Here is an 18,046-nt window from a genome sequence, read left to right on the forward strand (position 1 = left end):
GGAAATGGCTTTCTTTATTTTTTCTCTGCCTTGATGAAGACAAGGATACTACTGCTCGACGCTATTAGATTATGTAGAGCTGTGTGGAGGAATCATCCACTCAAAGCATGTTTATTGATACTGTATCGCATGCACTGTGCGTTCACATACAGTGCTACTTCCCTTCCTCCTCACACCCCTCACACCCCTCACACTCCTCTCACACACATAAACTCATCATGCCTGCTTTCCAGTGTGAGAAAAGTCAGATGTGGTGGGAGCTGGGCTGGCTGTGTGCAGAATCCGATTTCACACTCACACTAATACCACCCAACGAGGAGGGGTGTAAACAAGCAGATGGTGTTTACAAATGAGGATGCCCAAACTCTGAGCACTCAGCCCTGTGGGCCCTCAGCTCTGTGAGCACTCAGCCCTGTGAGTCCTCAGCTCTGTGTTCACTCAGCCCTGTGGGCCATCAGCTCTATGAGCATGCAGTCCTGTTGGCCCTAAGCTCTGTGAGCCATCGGCTGCTGATTAGGTTATGGGATGGCATTTTGGGACAGCTAGATGTCGACGCTCCATTCTAAGTGGGTGGAGCGAGACAGTGAATACTGTCTGTCACATTGAATTGTTCTCCTTACTGAGGTGTTTGTTGTCTTCAAAATGTCAAAGGATGATTTTTATGAGAGAAAGAGAAAGATAGTTGTTTTTCCAGAGTGGAGTGCGCGTTTGTTTACTTGAAGGCGTGCTTACTGCTGCATGTGTGAGATTGTGCTTTTCTTCAGTCGGAGGTGACATTTAACAAGGATATACTTGTCTGTGTTAAGAAAGGTTTAGCAGCCGAAAATACAGTACATAATAAATACAAAGTAGCTAACTGTGGAATCTGGACTTTTTTCAGACGGTTTAATCCCAACTGCCACATAGAAACGTTTTAAAGGTTGGTGCTCTTTTATTGAAGTGTTGATCGTTTTTAGTGCTTGTCTGAGACACATCTATTCCTCAGTTCTTTGAAATAGCTCTTCATCGATGGAGGACACGAGGACATTCTATTCTACCAAGTTCTCCCTAATTTGCTTCCAAGAATGACAGCAAACCGCTCAGCTGATCTACTTGGAAGGAAGGGCGGTGAAAATAACCCATGCTGTGCTGTATTCAGATCCAATCATCACATAATGACACACTTGATTGCAAGAGACTGCTACTGCGCTGATAGCAGTGAGCTGATAGGCTGATAGAAACAGAGCTCAACTGTGGTGAGGATGGTCAGTCCTGATAAAAGCCTGCTTGATGAATGCAGCTAACATGGCGCCCCTCAGCCACACAGACTGTAAACATTTGAAACATGGCAAGCATTGCTCGTCTGTTGTATTGTCCATTTGGTACAAAAGAACAGAATGTTTTATGCCATTGTTGATAGCTAACAACAAAAGATGGTATACTTTGATACACAGAGTGAGTGGAGAGAGTCCTAGAACACGATCCAGTGTAGGCTACCATTAGATGGAACATCAAAGTGGGAGTTATTGCTCTCTTCATAGAGAATGCTCCTCGTGTTACAGTCAACAAGAGGTGGTCAAAGGGATGAAAGGACCACTTAAAGACAGGAGCCGTCTCAGAGAACAGCTCTCGTTCTTCTATCTTCCTGTATGTAGCCTAGTACTGATGGATACGGGCCTAACTCTGAGAGGCTTAGCACCACTATTATAGTGCTCTCACTAAATCTCTCCCTCCTCCCAACCAGACCCGCACTCAACCCTCTGTGAATTAATGGTGCATCCTGGGTATTAGTATTCTGGGGCCGGATGGATCGTTGCTGGATCTGGGGAAGGATTAGCCTGCCTCTTAACATTTTAGCTAATCTGGTTAACACTTGTTTTTATTGACATTTGAACAACATCCCAGTCCTCTCGCTCTTTCTCTGCTTCGTTTTAGGAATATTCATGGTTACATTTACACATTTAGCAGACACTCTTATCCAGAGCGATTTAAAGGTGCGATTAGGGTTAAGTGATATGCTCAATGGCACTTCAACTGATTTTTCATCTAGTCGGCTCGGGATTTGAATTAGCGACCTTTCGGTTACTATCCCAACGCTCTTAACCTCTAGGCTACCTGCCATTAAATGTGTTTGCTATCATCTCTATATTACTCTTCATACATCTGGACGATAGTGCTATTCACATCCTGATAGGCAGGTTGACAAAACACACATTTGGGTCTAAAATCAAATCAGATTCCACCATAGTTAGTTTGCTCAGTTGATTAGTTGATCATTTAACTTTAATCAGTGGACTTAATGATCCAGTAGGGAACATTTCAGTTGGTTCTTTCCCAGATTAAAGTCCAGACATGAGGTATAGCTACGTCACAGGAGGTTGGTGGCACCTTAAGTGTGGAGGACGGGCTCGTGGTAATGGCTGGAGTGGAATAAGTGCAACGTTATCAAATACCCTAATATCACCACTGAGCCGGCCCCATGTGCCCCAGTCAGCCACTGTAACTGATGTCATTGTCTATAAAAAAACAGTGTATGCTGTTGAAAAAGCCCTGGGGAGTGTAGGAGTGTAGCCTAGCCCACCTATGGTAGTAGCTGGATAAACACCGCATAAATCCCAGCAGTCCTGTGTCTCGCCAGTTTAAAGGGGGTCTGTCTGGGTCAATGCTAGGGCGGCAGGTATCTTAGCAGTTAAGAGCGTTGGGCCAGTAACTGAAAGGTCGCTGGTTAGTATCCCGGAGCCGACTTGGTGGAGAATCTGCCCTTGAGCAAGGCCCTTAACCAAGGCCCTTAACCTTAATTGCTCCTGTAAGTCGAGCGTCTGCTAAATGGCAAAAAAAATTTACAAATGTAACGGAGGTACTTTAAAGTATGTCTCTGGGGATTCCCCTAAATCACGAGGTATGCATCATCTTAAGCGTCCGTCCCTGGCATTAGTGCTCAACTCCTATCAACGGTTCCATCAGCCCAGGTTCCATAACTGAGGCTAATAACAAGGCTATTAACCCTGGCTGGGATTTGACCAAGCCTTTTATCCTGTCGCTAAGATAGGCAGGAATGGACGTTAATTCACACATGCTTTGCTTTGTCCACTGGACACTGCCCCCCACAATGTATTGTCTATAACATGACCTTAGATTTGTATACGTACTTATCTTATCTGTGAGTTCTATAAGCTCGTTGTTTTATCGTCTATATGGCTGCAATAACAACAGCTTAGTGTTCGTGGGGACATGAATGTAGGAGGTGATGGTTGGGTTTTTAGAGACATTTTTTTTGTTAGCGCTGATGTGTCTTACATCTTACATTTGGGGGGGGGGGGAAATGTTCAAAAAGTTCAAAGCTAAACAGTATAGAAAACAATGTATATTTTCATCCTTACACACTATTGATTGAGTTCTTCTAATTCTCCCCAGTGTTCTGTGCTGTTGCTGTTGTCCAGACAGAGCAGAGCTGGGTATGTCTAATTGCTCCCATCTAAAGCATTAGGATGAGTTCTTAAAGAGGAGAAATTAATGTCTGCCTTCGTTAGGACAAAGGGAGGGGGGAAAAGCGCTGGAAGGCGCTGCTCGCTGACAGGCCCAGTAACGCTTCATTGTCCTTGATCTCAAGTTTCATGAAAAAAAACACTGCTCCTCGTTAAAGAACGCACGCAGCAACACGCCTCTCTCTCTCTCTCTCTCTCTCTCTCGCAGTAACTCGTTATCTCCTCACCACCGTGAAATGCTGTAATTAACATTCAACAACTGTAACAGATCTGTCGTTCCTCCTCTCTACCCGCTAATTGCCAGGCTATTGTGCAGCAGGCTTGTAAGTGGGCTTTTCTTCTATAGTGGTACTTGTGGGTACACATTTGCCGTTTATGTGTATCTGTCTGGATTTGTTAGGGGTGGTGTAGGTTGGGGATGTGGTTCAACTCAGTATTTTTGTTGAGAATATATGGAAGCCCTGGAGCCCAAGGCAAAAAAAAAAATTCAAATAACGTAGACTCTTGGAAGGATCTCGTTTGAACGGCTTAGTATCTTGTTCGAACGACTTAGTATCTCGTTTTAACTACTTAGTAAAACAAATTGTTAATTGTTCTATAGGCCTAATTAGGCCTCATTTGTTATGCATCTTGTCAGACGGTGTAATGGTTGCTGCAGCCATTCATTCACTGGATCAATCCATTGATATGATTATTCATTGACAGTTCTTTGACAGCCTAAAGCAGGCCTGCTTTTGAGTGCCAGAGCATGTAAGTAGGTGAGTGTTGAGCGAGGAGCAAAGCTTAATTTGGGTAGATGGTGTCGGCCTTCTCTCCCTCTCCGATTCCTGCCCTGGTGTTTGTCAGACCATGAGACATCCTGAAAATCGATCTTTTCACGAAAATGTCTGTAGTGTCCCCTCTGTGGAAAGATGAGACTCATGAACATGATGGTGGTCTCCGTTTCGCTCTACGGCCACCACAAGTGACACAGGTCTCGTCTGAAGTTGGTACAGCCGATCTGCCAACTTCTGTCTAAAGCTTCCGAACAGTTTGGGCGACACACTAATATTACCTTCTATGGAAAGTAGAGTTTCTCATGCAAGTTGTTTTGCTCTAGGATGCCCACAAGCCTCACAACACTAGTTTTAAAGTAGCCGGTACCAGTTTTTAAAACATTCATGGAACTATACTGTGTATGGAGATAATTTTATGCCTAAAATAAGCAGTTACATACATGTAAAAAAAAAAATATATATATATATATATATATATATATATAAATTTGTTCCTTTCTTATATCTCAGATGTAGAACAGACACTTCAGAAAAAACTTCCTTCAGGTTTTTGGGGGGGACAATCTGTTTATCCATATATGAAGCTGTTATTCAATGAGTTTCTATAGGCTAATAGCAGTAAGGCCAAATTCAATGTTGCATCAAATATAAATATATATACAGTTGAAGTTGGAAGTTTACATACACCTTAGCCAAATACATTTGAAACTCAGTTTTTCACAATTCCTGACATTTAATCCGAGTAAAAATCCCCTGGCCTATGTCAGTTAGGATCACCACTTTATTTTAAGAATGTGATATGTCAGAATAATAGTAGAGAGAATGATTTATTTCAGCTTGTATTTCTTTCATCACATTCCCAGTGGGTCGGAAGTTTACATACGCTCAATTCGTATTTGATAGCATTGCCATTCAATTGTTTAACTTGGGTCAAACGTTTCGGGTAGCCTTCCACAAGCTTCCCACAATAAGTTGGGTGAATTTTGGCCCATTCCTCCTGACAGAGCTGGTGTAACTGAGTCAGGTTTGTAGGCCTCCTTGCTCGCACACACTTTTTCAGTTCTGCCCACAAATGTTCTATGGGATTGAGGTCAGGGCTTTGTGATGGCCACTCCAATACCTTGACTTTGTTGTCCTTATGCCATTTTGCCACAACTTTGGAAGTATGCTTGGCATCATTGTCCATTTGAAAGACCCATTTGCGTCCAAGCTTTAACTTCCTGGATGATGTCTTGAGATGTTGCTTCAATTTATCCACATAATTTTCCTTCCTCATCTTGCCATCTATTTTGTGAAGTGCACCAGTCCCTCCTGCAGCAAAGCACCCCAGAGCATGATGCTGCCACCCCTATGCTTCACGGTTAGGATGGTGTTCTTCGGCTTGCAAACCTCCCCTTTTCCCTCCAAACATAACGATGGCCATTATGACCAAATAGTTCTATTTTTGTTTCAACAGACCAGAGGATATTTCTCCAAAAGGTACAATCTTTGTCCCCATGTGCTGTTGCAAACCGTAGTCTGGCTTTTTTAATGGTGATTTTGGAGCAGTGACTTCTTCCCTGCTGAGCGGACTTTCAGGTTATTTCGATATAGGACTCACTTTACTGTGGATATTGATACTTTTGTACCTGTTTCCTCCAGCATCTTCACAAGGTCCTTTGCTGTTGTTCTGGGATTGATTTGCACTTTTGTGGAGGTCTACAATTTCTTTTTTTAAATTTTACCATAATGTCAAGCAACCAGGCACTGAGTTTGAAGGTAGGCCTTGAAATACATCCACAGGTATACCTCCAATTGACTCAAATTATGTCAACTAGCCTATCAGAAGCTTCCAAAGCCATTAAATAATTTTCTGGAATTTTCCAAGCTGTTTAAAAGGCACAGTCAACTTAGTGTATGTAAACTTCTGACCCACTGCAATTGTGATACAGTGAATTATAAGTGAAATAATCTGCCTATAAACAATTGTTGGAAAAATGACTTGTGTCATGTCCTAACCGACTTGCCAAAACTATAGTTTGTTAACAAGAAATTTGTGGAGTGGTTGAAAAATGAGTTTTAACCTGTTGTAACTACCCATCCCAGGTCCGGGAGCATTGTCTTCATCTGACACTAATTAGCATAAAGCAACGGACATAAATATTACTAGAAAATATTCCTATTCATGAAATCACAAGTGAAATATATTGTAACACAGCTTAGCCTTCTGTTAATCACCCTGTCATCTCAGATTTTCAAAATATGCTTTACAGCCAAAGCAAGACAAGCATTTGTGTAAGTTTATCAATTGCCTAGCATAGCATTATGCCTAGCTAACAGCAGGCAACCTGGTCACGAAAATCAGAAAAGCAATCAAATGAAATCGTTTACCTTTGATGAGTTTCGGATGTTTTCACTCACGAGACTCCCAGTTAGATAGCAAATGTTCCTTTTTTCCAAAAATATCATTTTTGTAGGCGAAATAGCTCCATTTGTTCTTCACGTTTGGCTGAGAAATCGACCGGAAATTGCGGTCACGACAACGGCGAAAAATATTCCAAATTAGCTCCATAATATCGACAGAAACATGGCAAACGTTGTTTATAATCAATACTCAAGGTGTTTTTCAAATATCTATTCGATAATATATCCATCGACAATATATCCATTGGCTTTTCAGTAGAACCGAGAGGAAAAATGGCTACCTCTGTATTTTACGCAAGAATCACTCCTGACAGCCATCAGGTGACAACTTACGCAATGTAATCGCTTACGCTCATTCTTCAACATAAAGGCGTGAAACTACGTCAAAATGCTGTAGACACCTTGGGGAATACGTAGAAAAAGGAATATGGTTGATAGCCCATTCACTGCTCAATAGGGACGCATCGGAACGCAGAGCTTTCAAAACATGAGTCACTTCCGGATTGGATTTTTCTCAGGCTTTCGCCTGCAATATCAGTTCTGTTATACTCACAGACAATATTTTTACAGTTTTGGAAACTTTAGAGTGTTTTTTATCCTAAGCTGTCAATTACATGCATATTCTAGCATCTTGTCCTGACAAAATAGCCTGTTTACTTTGGGAATGTTATTTTTCCAAAAATGAAAATACTGCCCCCTAGTTACAATAAGTTTTTAATGACTCCAACCTAAGTGTATGTAAACTTCCGACTTCAACTGTATATATATTTTATATATTCCTTAAGGGGTCCTAAAATTCCAAATCAAATAGCTAAATGATCCCCCCCGGCTTTATTCTCTAAAATATCATAAGTAAATCGTAAATAATAAAGGCCAGTATCAGCTTCTTTGTTATAAAAAAAAGGGTATAAATAATTTCAAACTGGAGCAGCACAATGATTTGCGCACAGAAGCAAGCACCAACAAGCTTCACATTTGCACTGAGTGTGGGAAATGCAGTCTACAAATGAAATATTATTATTATTAAGAGAGACAAATGCACATGTCAAAGCTGAATTTTACAGTAGCCTATGTATTGCCTACCTGAAACATTCGTTCATATATTTTTAAATCCTTCAAAATATAAACTACATATCCTAATGTTAGAAAGTAGAATATAAACTGCTGTTGGTTGGGTAGGCTAAACAATTACAAGCAAATAGGCCTAATTAAAAGAATAGTGAGAAAAGGAAAGAGAAATGCTAGGCAGAGCGTGCCCAGAGCTTGTGGCTGAGCTCTGCTCCTCGCTCCACACGCACCTTCGTACATGCTCTGGCATTCAAAAGCAGCCCTGCTTTAGGCTGTCAAAGAACTGAATAATCATATCAATGGATTGAACCAGTGAATTAATGGCTGACTAGACCATTACCCGGTCTGACAAGATGCAAAACAAATGAGGCACACAAAAATATTAAGTCATTCAAACGAGATAGTAAGTTGTTTAGAATCTCGTTTGAACAACTAACATGCTGACCACACCGTTCATGTTACGTGCGCGAGTCTTGCAAAATAAATGTACACATACTTGTTATTCAATCATTTCATCCAATCTGCTCGCGAGCGTCAACGAGCGTCTGTGTAAACAAGCGCTATAATAGAACTTGGTTCCAATTTTTACTCTTGACGCCCTGCATGTCCCGCCTCTCTCATCTCATCATTGGTTTTTAGGAGCATGTGCCCACGTGGGTGATTGAAGGCTGAACTGAGGTTCACTTGGTGGTGGTAATGCACCTTAAAGTTGTTTGTCAACCGCCATATAAAGTCCAAAGAATAGACTGAAGGAAGAGAGATTACTAGAAACTAACTTGGTTTACCCTTTTATCTGTGGATTAATTGTCAGAGTAGAGGACCTTGTGCATTTCAGGTAAAATAACAACCCAATGTTTATATCCCAGGACAAATTAGCTAGCAACAGCAAGCTAGCTAGCTAAATGGCCATGAATGTTTCAGGCGTTTCGACCTGTCCCCAAATTAATATAGGTGGTTCAGAGTTAATTTTGATATTTCAGCCGTGCGAGTCCTGATCACGTCTGGTGTGGATGGACAAAGTCAACATGTGCGCGATGGTGCACGCGGACGCATGCTCGTGCTCTGTCTAGTCAGTATGTTAGTATCTCGTTTGAATGACGTAGTAAAACATTTTTTTATAAGTATTTCAAACGAGATACTAAGTAATTCCAATGAGATACTAAGTTGTTCGAACGAGATACTAAGTCGTTAAAACAAGATAATTCCAAGAGTATACGTTTTTTTTTGTTGCACACTCTAGTGTAGATATTTCAAATCAAAACAAATTTTATTTGTCACATACACATGGTTAGCAGATGTTAATGCGAGTTTAGCGAAATGCTTGTGCTTCTAGTTCCGACAATGCAGTAATAACCAACGAGTAATCTAACCTATCATTTTCACAACAACTACCTTAGTTGTAAAGGATTTTATGCATTCTCTGTATGGGAATGAATTATACATGGTAATTTAGCAAACACTTTTATCCAAAGCAACTTTGATATACAGTGCAGTATATGTGGCCAAAGCAGGAATCAAACACGCAACCCTGGGATTGCCAGCACCATGCTTTATCTAACCCAGTAGGCCATTGTCAATACAATGTTTTTATTAGGTCTCGGCCACAGTGAAAGAATTTTAGAAATGATGGTTCTCTTATGACAGGTACCTAGACATTTCCGCAGCTCTCTCTTATTGTAGAGCACACAAATTGAGGCCTCCCCCTAAGTATGCTTTCGGTGGTCTCATCCTGGATGGCACGCTGTGTATTTTCAATGTACCGGTGAAGGGTGTATTGGAGGCCCATTCGCCCGGCTCACAATTACTGTAATTACACATTTCAAGTTGACGCATGCCTGTGGTGGTGAATAAATGGAGGGTACAATTATTAAAGGAGTCCTGCTATGTACTCTTCTTCCTCTCAGCCACGCATGATTTCTCCTAACACGGTCGGTGGTGGTGTTTACCATTCTACCACATTCAATACAACCTGTAATTGGAGATGTATAGCCGCTGATATGCCTGTACCACACACTGAAAAACTCATTTACAGTAGTATGTGGTTTCAGCACACTTTAGGTTTGGTACATTTCCCACATAAACACAGTAGTGTAGTAGTGCCACTTCCCTTTTAAATCAAAGTAGTAAATACTGTGTAGCTCCACCCCTGTCCTGAACCTTGAACCCTAGCAACAACCAATCACAACAAACCTGTTGAATAATTAGTCAGAGTCAACTGATACTCTGGCTCCAACAGGGCTGTCATCTATTCCTGGAGTCTCCCACAGGCGGCCAAAAACCAAAGCCAATTAACTGGGTTCAATTCTGCTCAATTTAATCTATTTGGTTGATGCAGCGAACCTTGTTATTCTAAGGTGACCAGAGGGAAGTAAGAGGATACAGCCTGCCTCTGAAGCCGAGTGCTGTCAGTGGGGGTAACGGACATCAAATTAGCAGTGTAACACAGGGCCAAGTCTGGGCCTAGTTTCCTCTGTGGTCTGGTCCATCACAAAGGTTCTGTTCACCTGCTGCTTTATCCTTATCTATCAGTCTGCTACTGCAACAGCATCTCCTCTTCTCTTCTGGGGATTAAGGCCCTAATTGTGGTTTAGGCTTCACTGAACTAAAGGAGGCCAGAGAGGACAAACAAAACTAAATGACTGGCTTGTCTGTTGTTTCTTATCTTGGTTTCGCTAGGCTAGCAGGTCAGGGCAGAGGCAGTCCATGCTACTAATAGGTTGGTCTGTAGTCTGGCTCACCCTCACTAATTCTCACATTAGCAACTCATATCTCACGTGTTGTGTTTTTCACAAATGCCACATACCCTATGGGTTGTACTCCAGTATCACTATGACTCACCATAAGTGAAACAGCCCGCTGTTACATTCAGGGGTTTGAACTTTTACTTTGCGCTTTATTTCTTCCCCGCATCCTGTTACAGTTAGCACTGTTTGCTGCAGAAAACCTCGACCACACAACAGTTGAGGTTACAGACGCTAAAGAGCCTGCTTGCTTGCCTGTCTCTATACTTGAGTATTTAACACATGTCTGATAGGTTTGATAGACTTGCTGTCAGATACTTAGGACAGGCTTTGTCAAGTACAACATTCTATAGTCGACGGACACATTTCCCACTAAATGACAAACCTGTTTAACCACTGTCTGTCTGTCTTGTGGTAAAAAGCAACATGCTTATCATTAAAAGCCCACCTCACTTGTATTCAGGGTATCTACTGATGTTAGAGTAGTGTGCTGTTTTGGGTGTTGTTATTAGTGTAATATCCTGAGTCTAAACACAGTATCACTGTCAGCTGACACATTGAGGAGACCACAAAGGCCTTCTTTCAGCTTAACGACTAAATTGTGTGCTTAATTCATTTTCACGCAAATCACACGTCTAATGTCGCCTGCGACATTAACAAGCCCTATCTGCAACCTCCACACTTTCTCAATTGGATATACTGTGGCTCCCCCGGCTAATCTGCCAAAAAAATGAACTTTGACTGTGATGGATTTTACAGATAGGGAGAAGATGTTGGCATGAGAGCAAAGAGGTCTTTACAAGAAATGTGAACAAAGGAGAATTTATTCTCTTCAGAAGTGGAAAGGGTGAAATAGAGAGAGGGAGGGAAACCATCCTCATATGGCTTTTTATTAGACTGTTAAAGACAGATCTCATTTTAATTTGGGCAATGTGAGGAACACTATCATCCATTGACCCGGGGCATCTTATGACTGGCTCGACGCTTGACGCTCTTTGGTCTTGTGGTTTTTCTCAGTCTGCAGTTTCAGTTCACGGATAAGGCAGATTTCAGAGGTATTTTTTTTTAAAGCTATTGCAGTTACTGCTCAGTTCATGAACTTCACTTATTTATTTTATTCTCCTCCTTCCTTAGCTAGTTTGCTCGAAGCACAACCTTATTAGTATCTCCCAGACAGGAACAAGAAAGCCTGCAGCTTCTGTTTACAGGCTATTCAATCACTTTAAGTGCTGGTGGCAGACTGATTTTCTTGGAAACACGTTGGCTACAATCCCCCCTGGCTCTTAGCATACGTGTTATTTATCATGTGAACATTTGGATCTGTCAGGCTGGTCTGTTTTACTAGGTTTGCCTTAGGGGGTGGGATGGGGGGATCAGGGTTGGCGGGTAGCGGTGTGTGGGGGTAAATGGGAACTTAAGGTGGAGTAATAGAAAGCAATGACGCCGTAATGTACGTCAGGAAATACCTCTGAGTGCCGAAAGATTGTCTCTCTGATGAACTGAAGTGGTTTACGCTTATAAAGCCTCTGTAGATGCTGTGTGATCTTTACAAGGGCTTCTTTTTTTAAAAATGGGTCAATTTGTGTCTCACTTTCTTTTCCTCTGGGCTCGATATTAAACTGTAACTGAAAAACAAAAGCACACATAGATAAAAATATCCCCTAATGTCTGAGAAAAAGGTTTATGTTCAGTTGGAGTTATTCGTGCTGTCTAGCCTTGTTCGCGGTTTGCAAACGTAGCGTAGCCTAACCAACCTTTTATCCAAAGTGGCGTAGAACACTGAGTGCATACATTTTTTGTATATATGACCCCAACAGGCATTGAACCCATGACACTGGCATTACTAGGGCAACACACTTACCAACTGAGCCACACAGGCCCCCCATCAAATAGCCTAGTGTAAGTGGAGGAGGCCGATAAGATTGAACATCCTGTCACATTCCTGCCTCTCAGTGTCACTGTGTTTTTGTGACCTCAAACCTGGTGACACCCTCTGGCAACAGCTACTCCTCTGCCAGCTGCTAGGCTAACTTTCTGCAAGGCCAGGAGAAAAAGAGCTGATGTACACCAGGCGGGTTGTGCACCAGATCTTAATATAGCAGCAGGCAAGCAGGGTGGCGGTGGACAGACCCATCCCGATTAATGACTGTTGTCTCTTCTTTGCAGTTCACTTCTTTAAAAAGAGACGAGCACCCGTTTGGGAGACATGAGGTGAGGTCATTATGAGCTAAGGGTCACATGCACGCATGCTCGCACACGCACACACACACACACACACAAACCATTTTCACCCTCATCACTTATAGGGAGATTACCTCTTACGCACTGAAGCTACAGCATATTATATAACAAAGCATTTGGAAAGAATACTGTTTGTTTGTTTAGATTATATGAGCCTTTGTGCCTCTAGGTAGTTGGATTATCCTTGACAGTTGGAATGCATTCAGTCACAGAGAGGGTATGTATGAACAGATCTCAAATCCACATGAGAGATACACATTGTCCAATTATTGAGCAATGCACAGTGCCTTCAGTAAGTATTCACACCCCTTGACTTTTTCCACATTTAGTTGTGTTACAGCTTGAATTTAAAATCGATTACATGTAGATTGTTTTGTCACTGGCCTACACACAGTACCCCATCATGTCAATTTGTACAAATTAATAAAACATTAAAAGCTCAAATGTTTTGAGTCAATAAGTATTCAACCCCTTTGTTATGGCAAGCCTAAATAAGTTCAGGAGTGAAAATGTACATAACAAGTCACATAATAAGTTGCATGGACTCACTCTGTGTGCAACAATGGTGTTTAACATGAGTTTTGAATGACTACCTCATCTCTGTACCCAACACACACAATTATCTGTAAGGTCCCTCCGTCAAGCAGGGAATTTCAAACCCAGATTCAGCCACAAAGACCAGGGAGATTTTCCAATGCCTCGCAAAGAAGGGCCCCTGACCTTGAGTATCATGTTGAGCATGGTGAAGTTATTATTACACTTTGGATGGTGTATCAGGCGCCTAACTCAGTTGTCGGAGAGGAAGGAACCCACACAGGGATTTCACCATGAGGCCAATGTTGACTTTAAAACATCTACAGTTGAAGTCGGAAGTTTACATACACTTAGGTTGGAGTCATTAAAACTCGTACTTCAACCATTCCACAAATTTCTTGTTAACAAACTATAGTTTTGGCAAGTCAGTTAGGACATATACTTTGTGCATGATACAAGTAATTTTTCCAACAATTGTTTACAGACAGATTATTTCACTTATAATTCACTGTATCACAATTCCAGTGGGTCAGAAGTTTACATACACTAAGTTGACTGTGCCTTTAAACAGCTTGGAAAATTCCAGAATATTATATCATGGCTTCAGAAGCTTCTGATAGGCTAATTGACATCATTTGAATCAATTGGAGGTGTACCTGGGGATGTATTTCAAGGCCTACCTTCAAACTCAGTGCCTCTTTGCTTGACATCATGGGAAAATCAAAAGAAATCAGACAAGACCTCAGAAAAAGGATTGTAGACCTCCACAAGTCAGGTTCATCCTACAGAGCATTCCAAGCGCCTGAAGGTACCACATTCATCTGTACAAACAATAGTACGCAAGTATAAACACCATGGGACCACGCAGCTGTCATACCCCTCAGGAAGGAAACGTGTTCTGTCTCCTAGAGATGAACGTACTTTGGTGGGAAAAGTGCAAATCAATCACAGAACAACAGTAAATGATGTTGTGAAGATGCTGGAGGAAACAGGTACAAAAGTATCAATATCCACAGTAAAACGGGTCCTATATCGACATAACCTGAAAGGCCACATTTTGGAGAAATGTCCTCTGGTCTGTTGAAGCAAAAATAGAACTGTTTGGCCGTAATGACCATTGTTATGTTTGGAGGAAAAAAGGGGAAGCTTGCACGCCAAAGAACACCATCCCAACTGTGAAGCATGGGGGTGGCAGCATCATGTTGTGGGGATGCTTTGCTGCAGGAGGTACTGCTGCACTTCACAAAATAGATGGCATCATGAGACAGGAAATGTATGTGGATATATTGAAGCAACATCTCAAGACATCAGTCAGGAAGTTAAAGCTTGGTCGTAAATGGGTCTTCCAAATGGACAATGACTCCAAGTACACTTCCAAAGTTGTGGTAAAATGGCATAAGGACAACAAAGTCAAGGTATTGGAGCATTTGGAGAACATTTGAGGGCAGAACCGAAAAACAGTGTGTGAGCAAGGAGGAATGGGCCAAAATTCACCCAACTTATTGTGGGAAGCTTGTGGAAGGCTACCCAAAACGTTTGACCCAAGTTAAACTATTTAATGGCAATGCTACCAAATACTAATTGAGTGTATGTAAACTTCTGACCCACTGGGAATGTGATGAAAGAAATACAAGCTTAAATAAATCCTTCTCTCTACTATTATTCTGACATTTCACATTCTAAAAATAAAGTGGTGATCCTAACTAAGCTAAGACAGGGAATTTTTACTCTGATTAAATGTCAGGAATTGTGAAAAACCGAGTTTCAAATGTATTTGGCTAAAGTGTATGTAGACTTTCAACTTCAACTGTACATAGTTTTTTTAATTTAACCAGGCAAGTCAGTTAAGAGCAAATGCTTATTTACAATGACGGCCTAGGAACAGTGGGTTGACTGCCCTGTTCAGGGGCAGAATGACAGATTTTTACCTTGTCAGCTCAGGGATTTTATCTTGCAACCTTTTGGTTACTGGCCCAACACTCTAACCACTAGGCTACCTTCCGCTGGCTGTGATAGGATAAACGAGTAGGGATCAACAACATTGTAGTTATTTCACATTTCTAATCTAATTGACTGAGTAAAAAAACAAAGGAAGCCTGTACAGAATATTAAAAAAATCACCCACAGCAGGTTTCCAAGATGGCGTAGCAGTCAGACGTCTTTGTCCTGTCGTGTCCCTTGTGTATATCTTTTTATAGATTTTTCTTCGCATATCTTTTTAAAATGTTTTCCTAAACCTCAACTTCTAAATACTCTCCTGCAACCCGCCTCACCCAATGTGGCGTGGATCTGTTTTTTTTCTAAGTATTTCTATTTACTTCGGATCTGGAATCCCTCAACTGAAGCTAACGACCTACCAGCTATCAGTCAGCAAACCACTGCTAGCGGTCATCAGCTAACCATTAGCTCGGAAAGCTCTCGACAGTTCGCACAACGTGACTCAAACCAGAGCATAACGGACGTATTTGTCTCTCCATATCCCCGGATTCCTACCGCAAACTCTGAACCTTTTCATCTGAATCTTCGCAACTAGCTAACCGCAATCCCGGGTGACTCCTCCTGGCTAGCGTTTCCATCCCGGAGCAAGCACCAATTAGCCTGAAGCTAGCCCGGATAGGGCTCCTGGGCTACCACCGAAGCCCACTCCTGGGCTACAATATCCGGACCCCTTCTACTGCCGGTACTGGGCACGGAACCCCGCTGATCCTCTATGACTGGAATACCGTCATAATCTGCCCGAGGATTCCAACAGGCCCCTCAGGCGCGACGTCCGCTGAAGGCCCATTCTGCTAACCGCGGCCTGCTAGCTATCTAGAGCTACTTGGAACCCTACTAATCCACGACTGGTCTATCAACATCACCGCACGAGGAGTCAAAAACAGACTTACCTCCATCGCGATGTCCCCCAAAGGGCCTTCTGCTAACTTCCCTGCCCATACCTTCTCCGCTATGCAATCTGGTTTCAGAGCTGGTCATGGGTGCACCTCAGCCATGCTCAAGGTCCTAAACGATATCATAACCGCCATCGATAAGAGACAATACTGTGCAGCCGTATTCATCGACCTGGCCAAGACATTTGACTCTGTCAATCACCACATTCTTATTGGCAGACTCGACAGCCTTGGTTTCTCAAATGATTGCCTCGCCTGGTTTACCAACTACTTCTCTGATAGAGTTCAGTGTGTCAAATCGGAGGGCCTGTTGTTCGGACCTCTGGCAGTCTCTATGGGGGTGCCACAGGGTTCAATTCTCAGGCCGACTCTCTTCTCTGTATACATCAATGATGTCGCTCTTGCTGCTGGTTATTCTCTGATCCACCTCTACGCAGATGACACCATTCTGTAAACTTCTGCCCCCTCTTTGGACAGTGGGTTAACTAAACTCCAGACGAGCTTCAATGCCATACAACTCTCCTTCCGTGGCCTCGAACTGCTCTTAAATGCAAGTAAAACTAAATGCATGTTATTCAATCGATCACTGCCCGCACCTACCCGCCCGTCCAGCATCACTACTCTGGACGACTCTGACTTAGAATACATGGACAACTACAAATACCTAGGTGTCTGGTTAGACTGTAAACTCTCCTTCCAGACTCACATTAAGCATCTCCAATCCAAAATGAAATCTAGAATTGGCTTCCTATATCGCAACAAATCATCTTTCACTCATGCTGCCAAACATACCCTCGTAAAACTGACCACCCTACTGATCCTCGACTTCGGCGATGTCGTCTATAAAATAGCCTCCAATAGCCGCCAAACCCACTGGCTACAGGTTATTTACAAGTCTCTGCTAGGTAAAGCCCCGCCTTATCTCAGCTCACTGGTCACCATAGCAGCACCCACTCGTAGCACACGCTCCAGCAGGTATATCTCACTGGTCAACCCCAAAGCCAATTCCTCCTTTGGTCGCCTTTCCTTCCAGTTCTCTGCTGCCAATGACTGGAACGAACTGCAAAAATCTCTGAAGCTGGAGCTGCAGCTGTCAGAGCAGCTCACAGATCACTGCACCTGTACATAGCCCATCTGTAAACAGCCCATCTATCTACCCCATCCCCATACTGTATTTATTTATTTATCTTGCTCCTTTGCACCCCAGTACCTCTACTTGCACATTCATCTTCTACACATCTACCATTCCATTGTTTAATTGCTATATTGTAATTACTTCACCACCATGGCTTATTTATTGCCTTAACTCCCTTATCTTACCTAATTTGCACTCAATGTATATAGACTTATTTTGTCATATTTTTTTCTACTGTATTATTGACTGTATATTTTGTTTATTCCATGTGTAACTCTTTGTTGTTGTATGTGTCGAATTGCTATGCTTTATCTTGGCCAGGTCGCAGTTGCAAATGAGAACTAGTTCTCAACTAGCCTACCTGGTTAAATAAAGGTGAAATAAAAAATTCAAAAATTACCTAAACACAAGGTCAAATATACACTGGAGTTGCTTACCAAGATGACATTGAATGTTCCTGAGTGGCCTAGTTACAGTTTTGACTTAAATATGGCAAGACTTGAAAATGGCTGTCTAGCAATGATCAGCAAAGAACTTGACAGAGATTGAAGAGTAAAAAATAAATATATGCAAATATGATACAATTCAGGTGTGCAAAGCGCTTGGAGACTTACCCAGAAAGCCTCAACTGTAATTGCTGCCAAAAGTGATTCTAACATGTATTGACTCAGGGGGTTGAATACTTATCTAATCAAGATATATTAGTGTTTTATTTTCATGAATTGTATACACATTTTCAAATGTTTCCTCCACTTTGACATTACATGGTATTTTGTGTAGATAGTTGACGACA

The 18,046-nt window shown here is 42.0% G+C and overlaps 1 protein-coding gene across 20 annotated transcripts in view; it reads left to right on the forward strand.

Moving 5' to 3' along the window:
- Positions 1 to 18,046, forward strand: part of LOC110525840 (autism susceptibility gene 2 protein) — a 405,912-nt gene that overhangs the window by 213,948 nt on the left and 173,918 nt on the right. For 13 of the 20 annotated variants that reach the window (XM_036979978.2, XM_090237745.1, XM_090237740.1 and 10 more), the window contains exon 5: positions 12,619 to 12,663. The exons of the other annotated variants lie outside the window; for them this stretch is intronic. In XM_036979978.2, the coding sequence (XP_036835873.2) occupies positions 12,619 to 12,663 (45 nt within the window). The remainder of the gene's footprint in view (positions 1 to 12,618; positions 12,664 to 18,046) is intronic. 20 annotated transcript variants of the gene reach the window in all.

The sequence above is a fragment of the Oncorhynchus mykiss genome, chromosome 6 (assembly GCF_057628025.1).
Source record: "Oncorhynchus mykiss isolate SJ-2025 chromosome 6, ASM5762802v1, whole genome shotgun sequence".
In the NCBI taxonomy this organism is placed as follows: domain Eukaryota; kingdom Metazoa; phylum Chordata; class Actinopteri; order Salmoniformes; family Salmonidae; genus Oncorhynchus; species Oncorhynchus mykiss.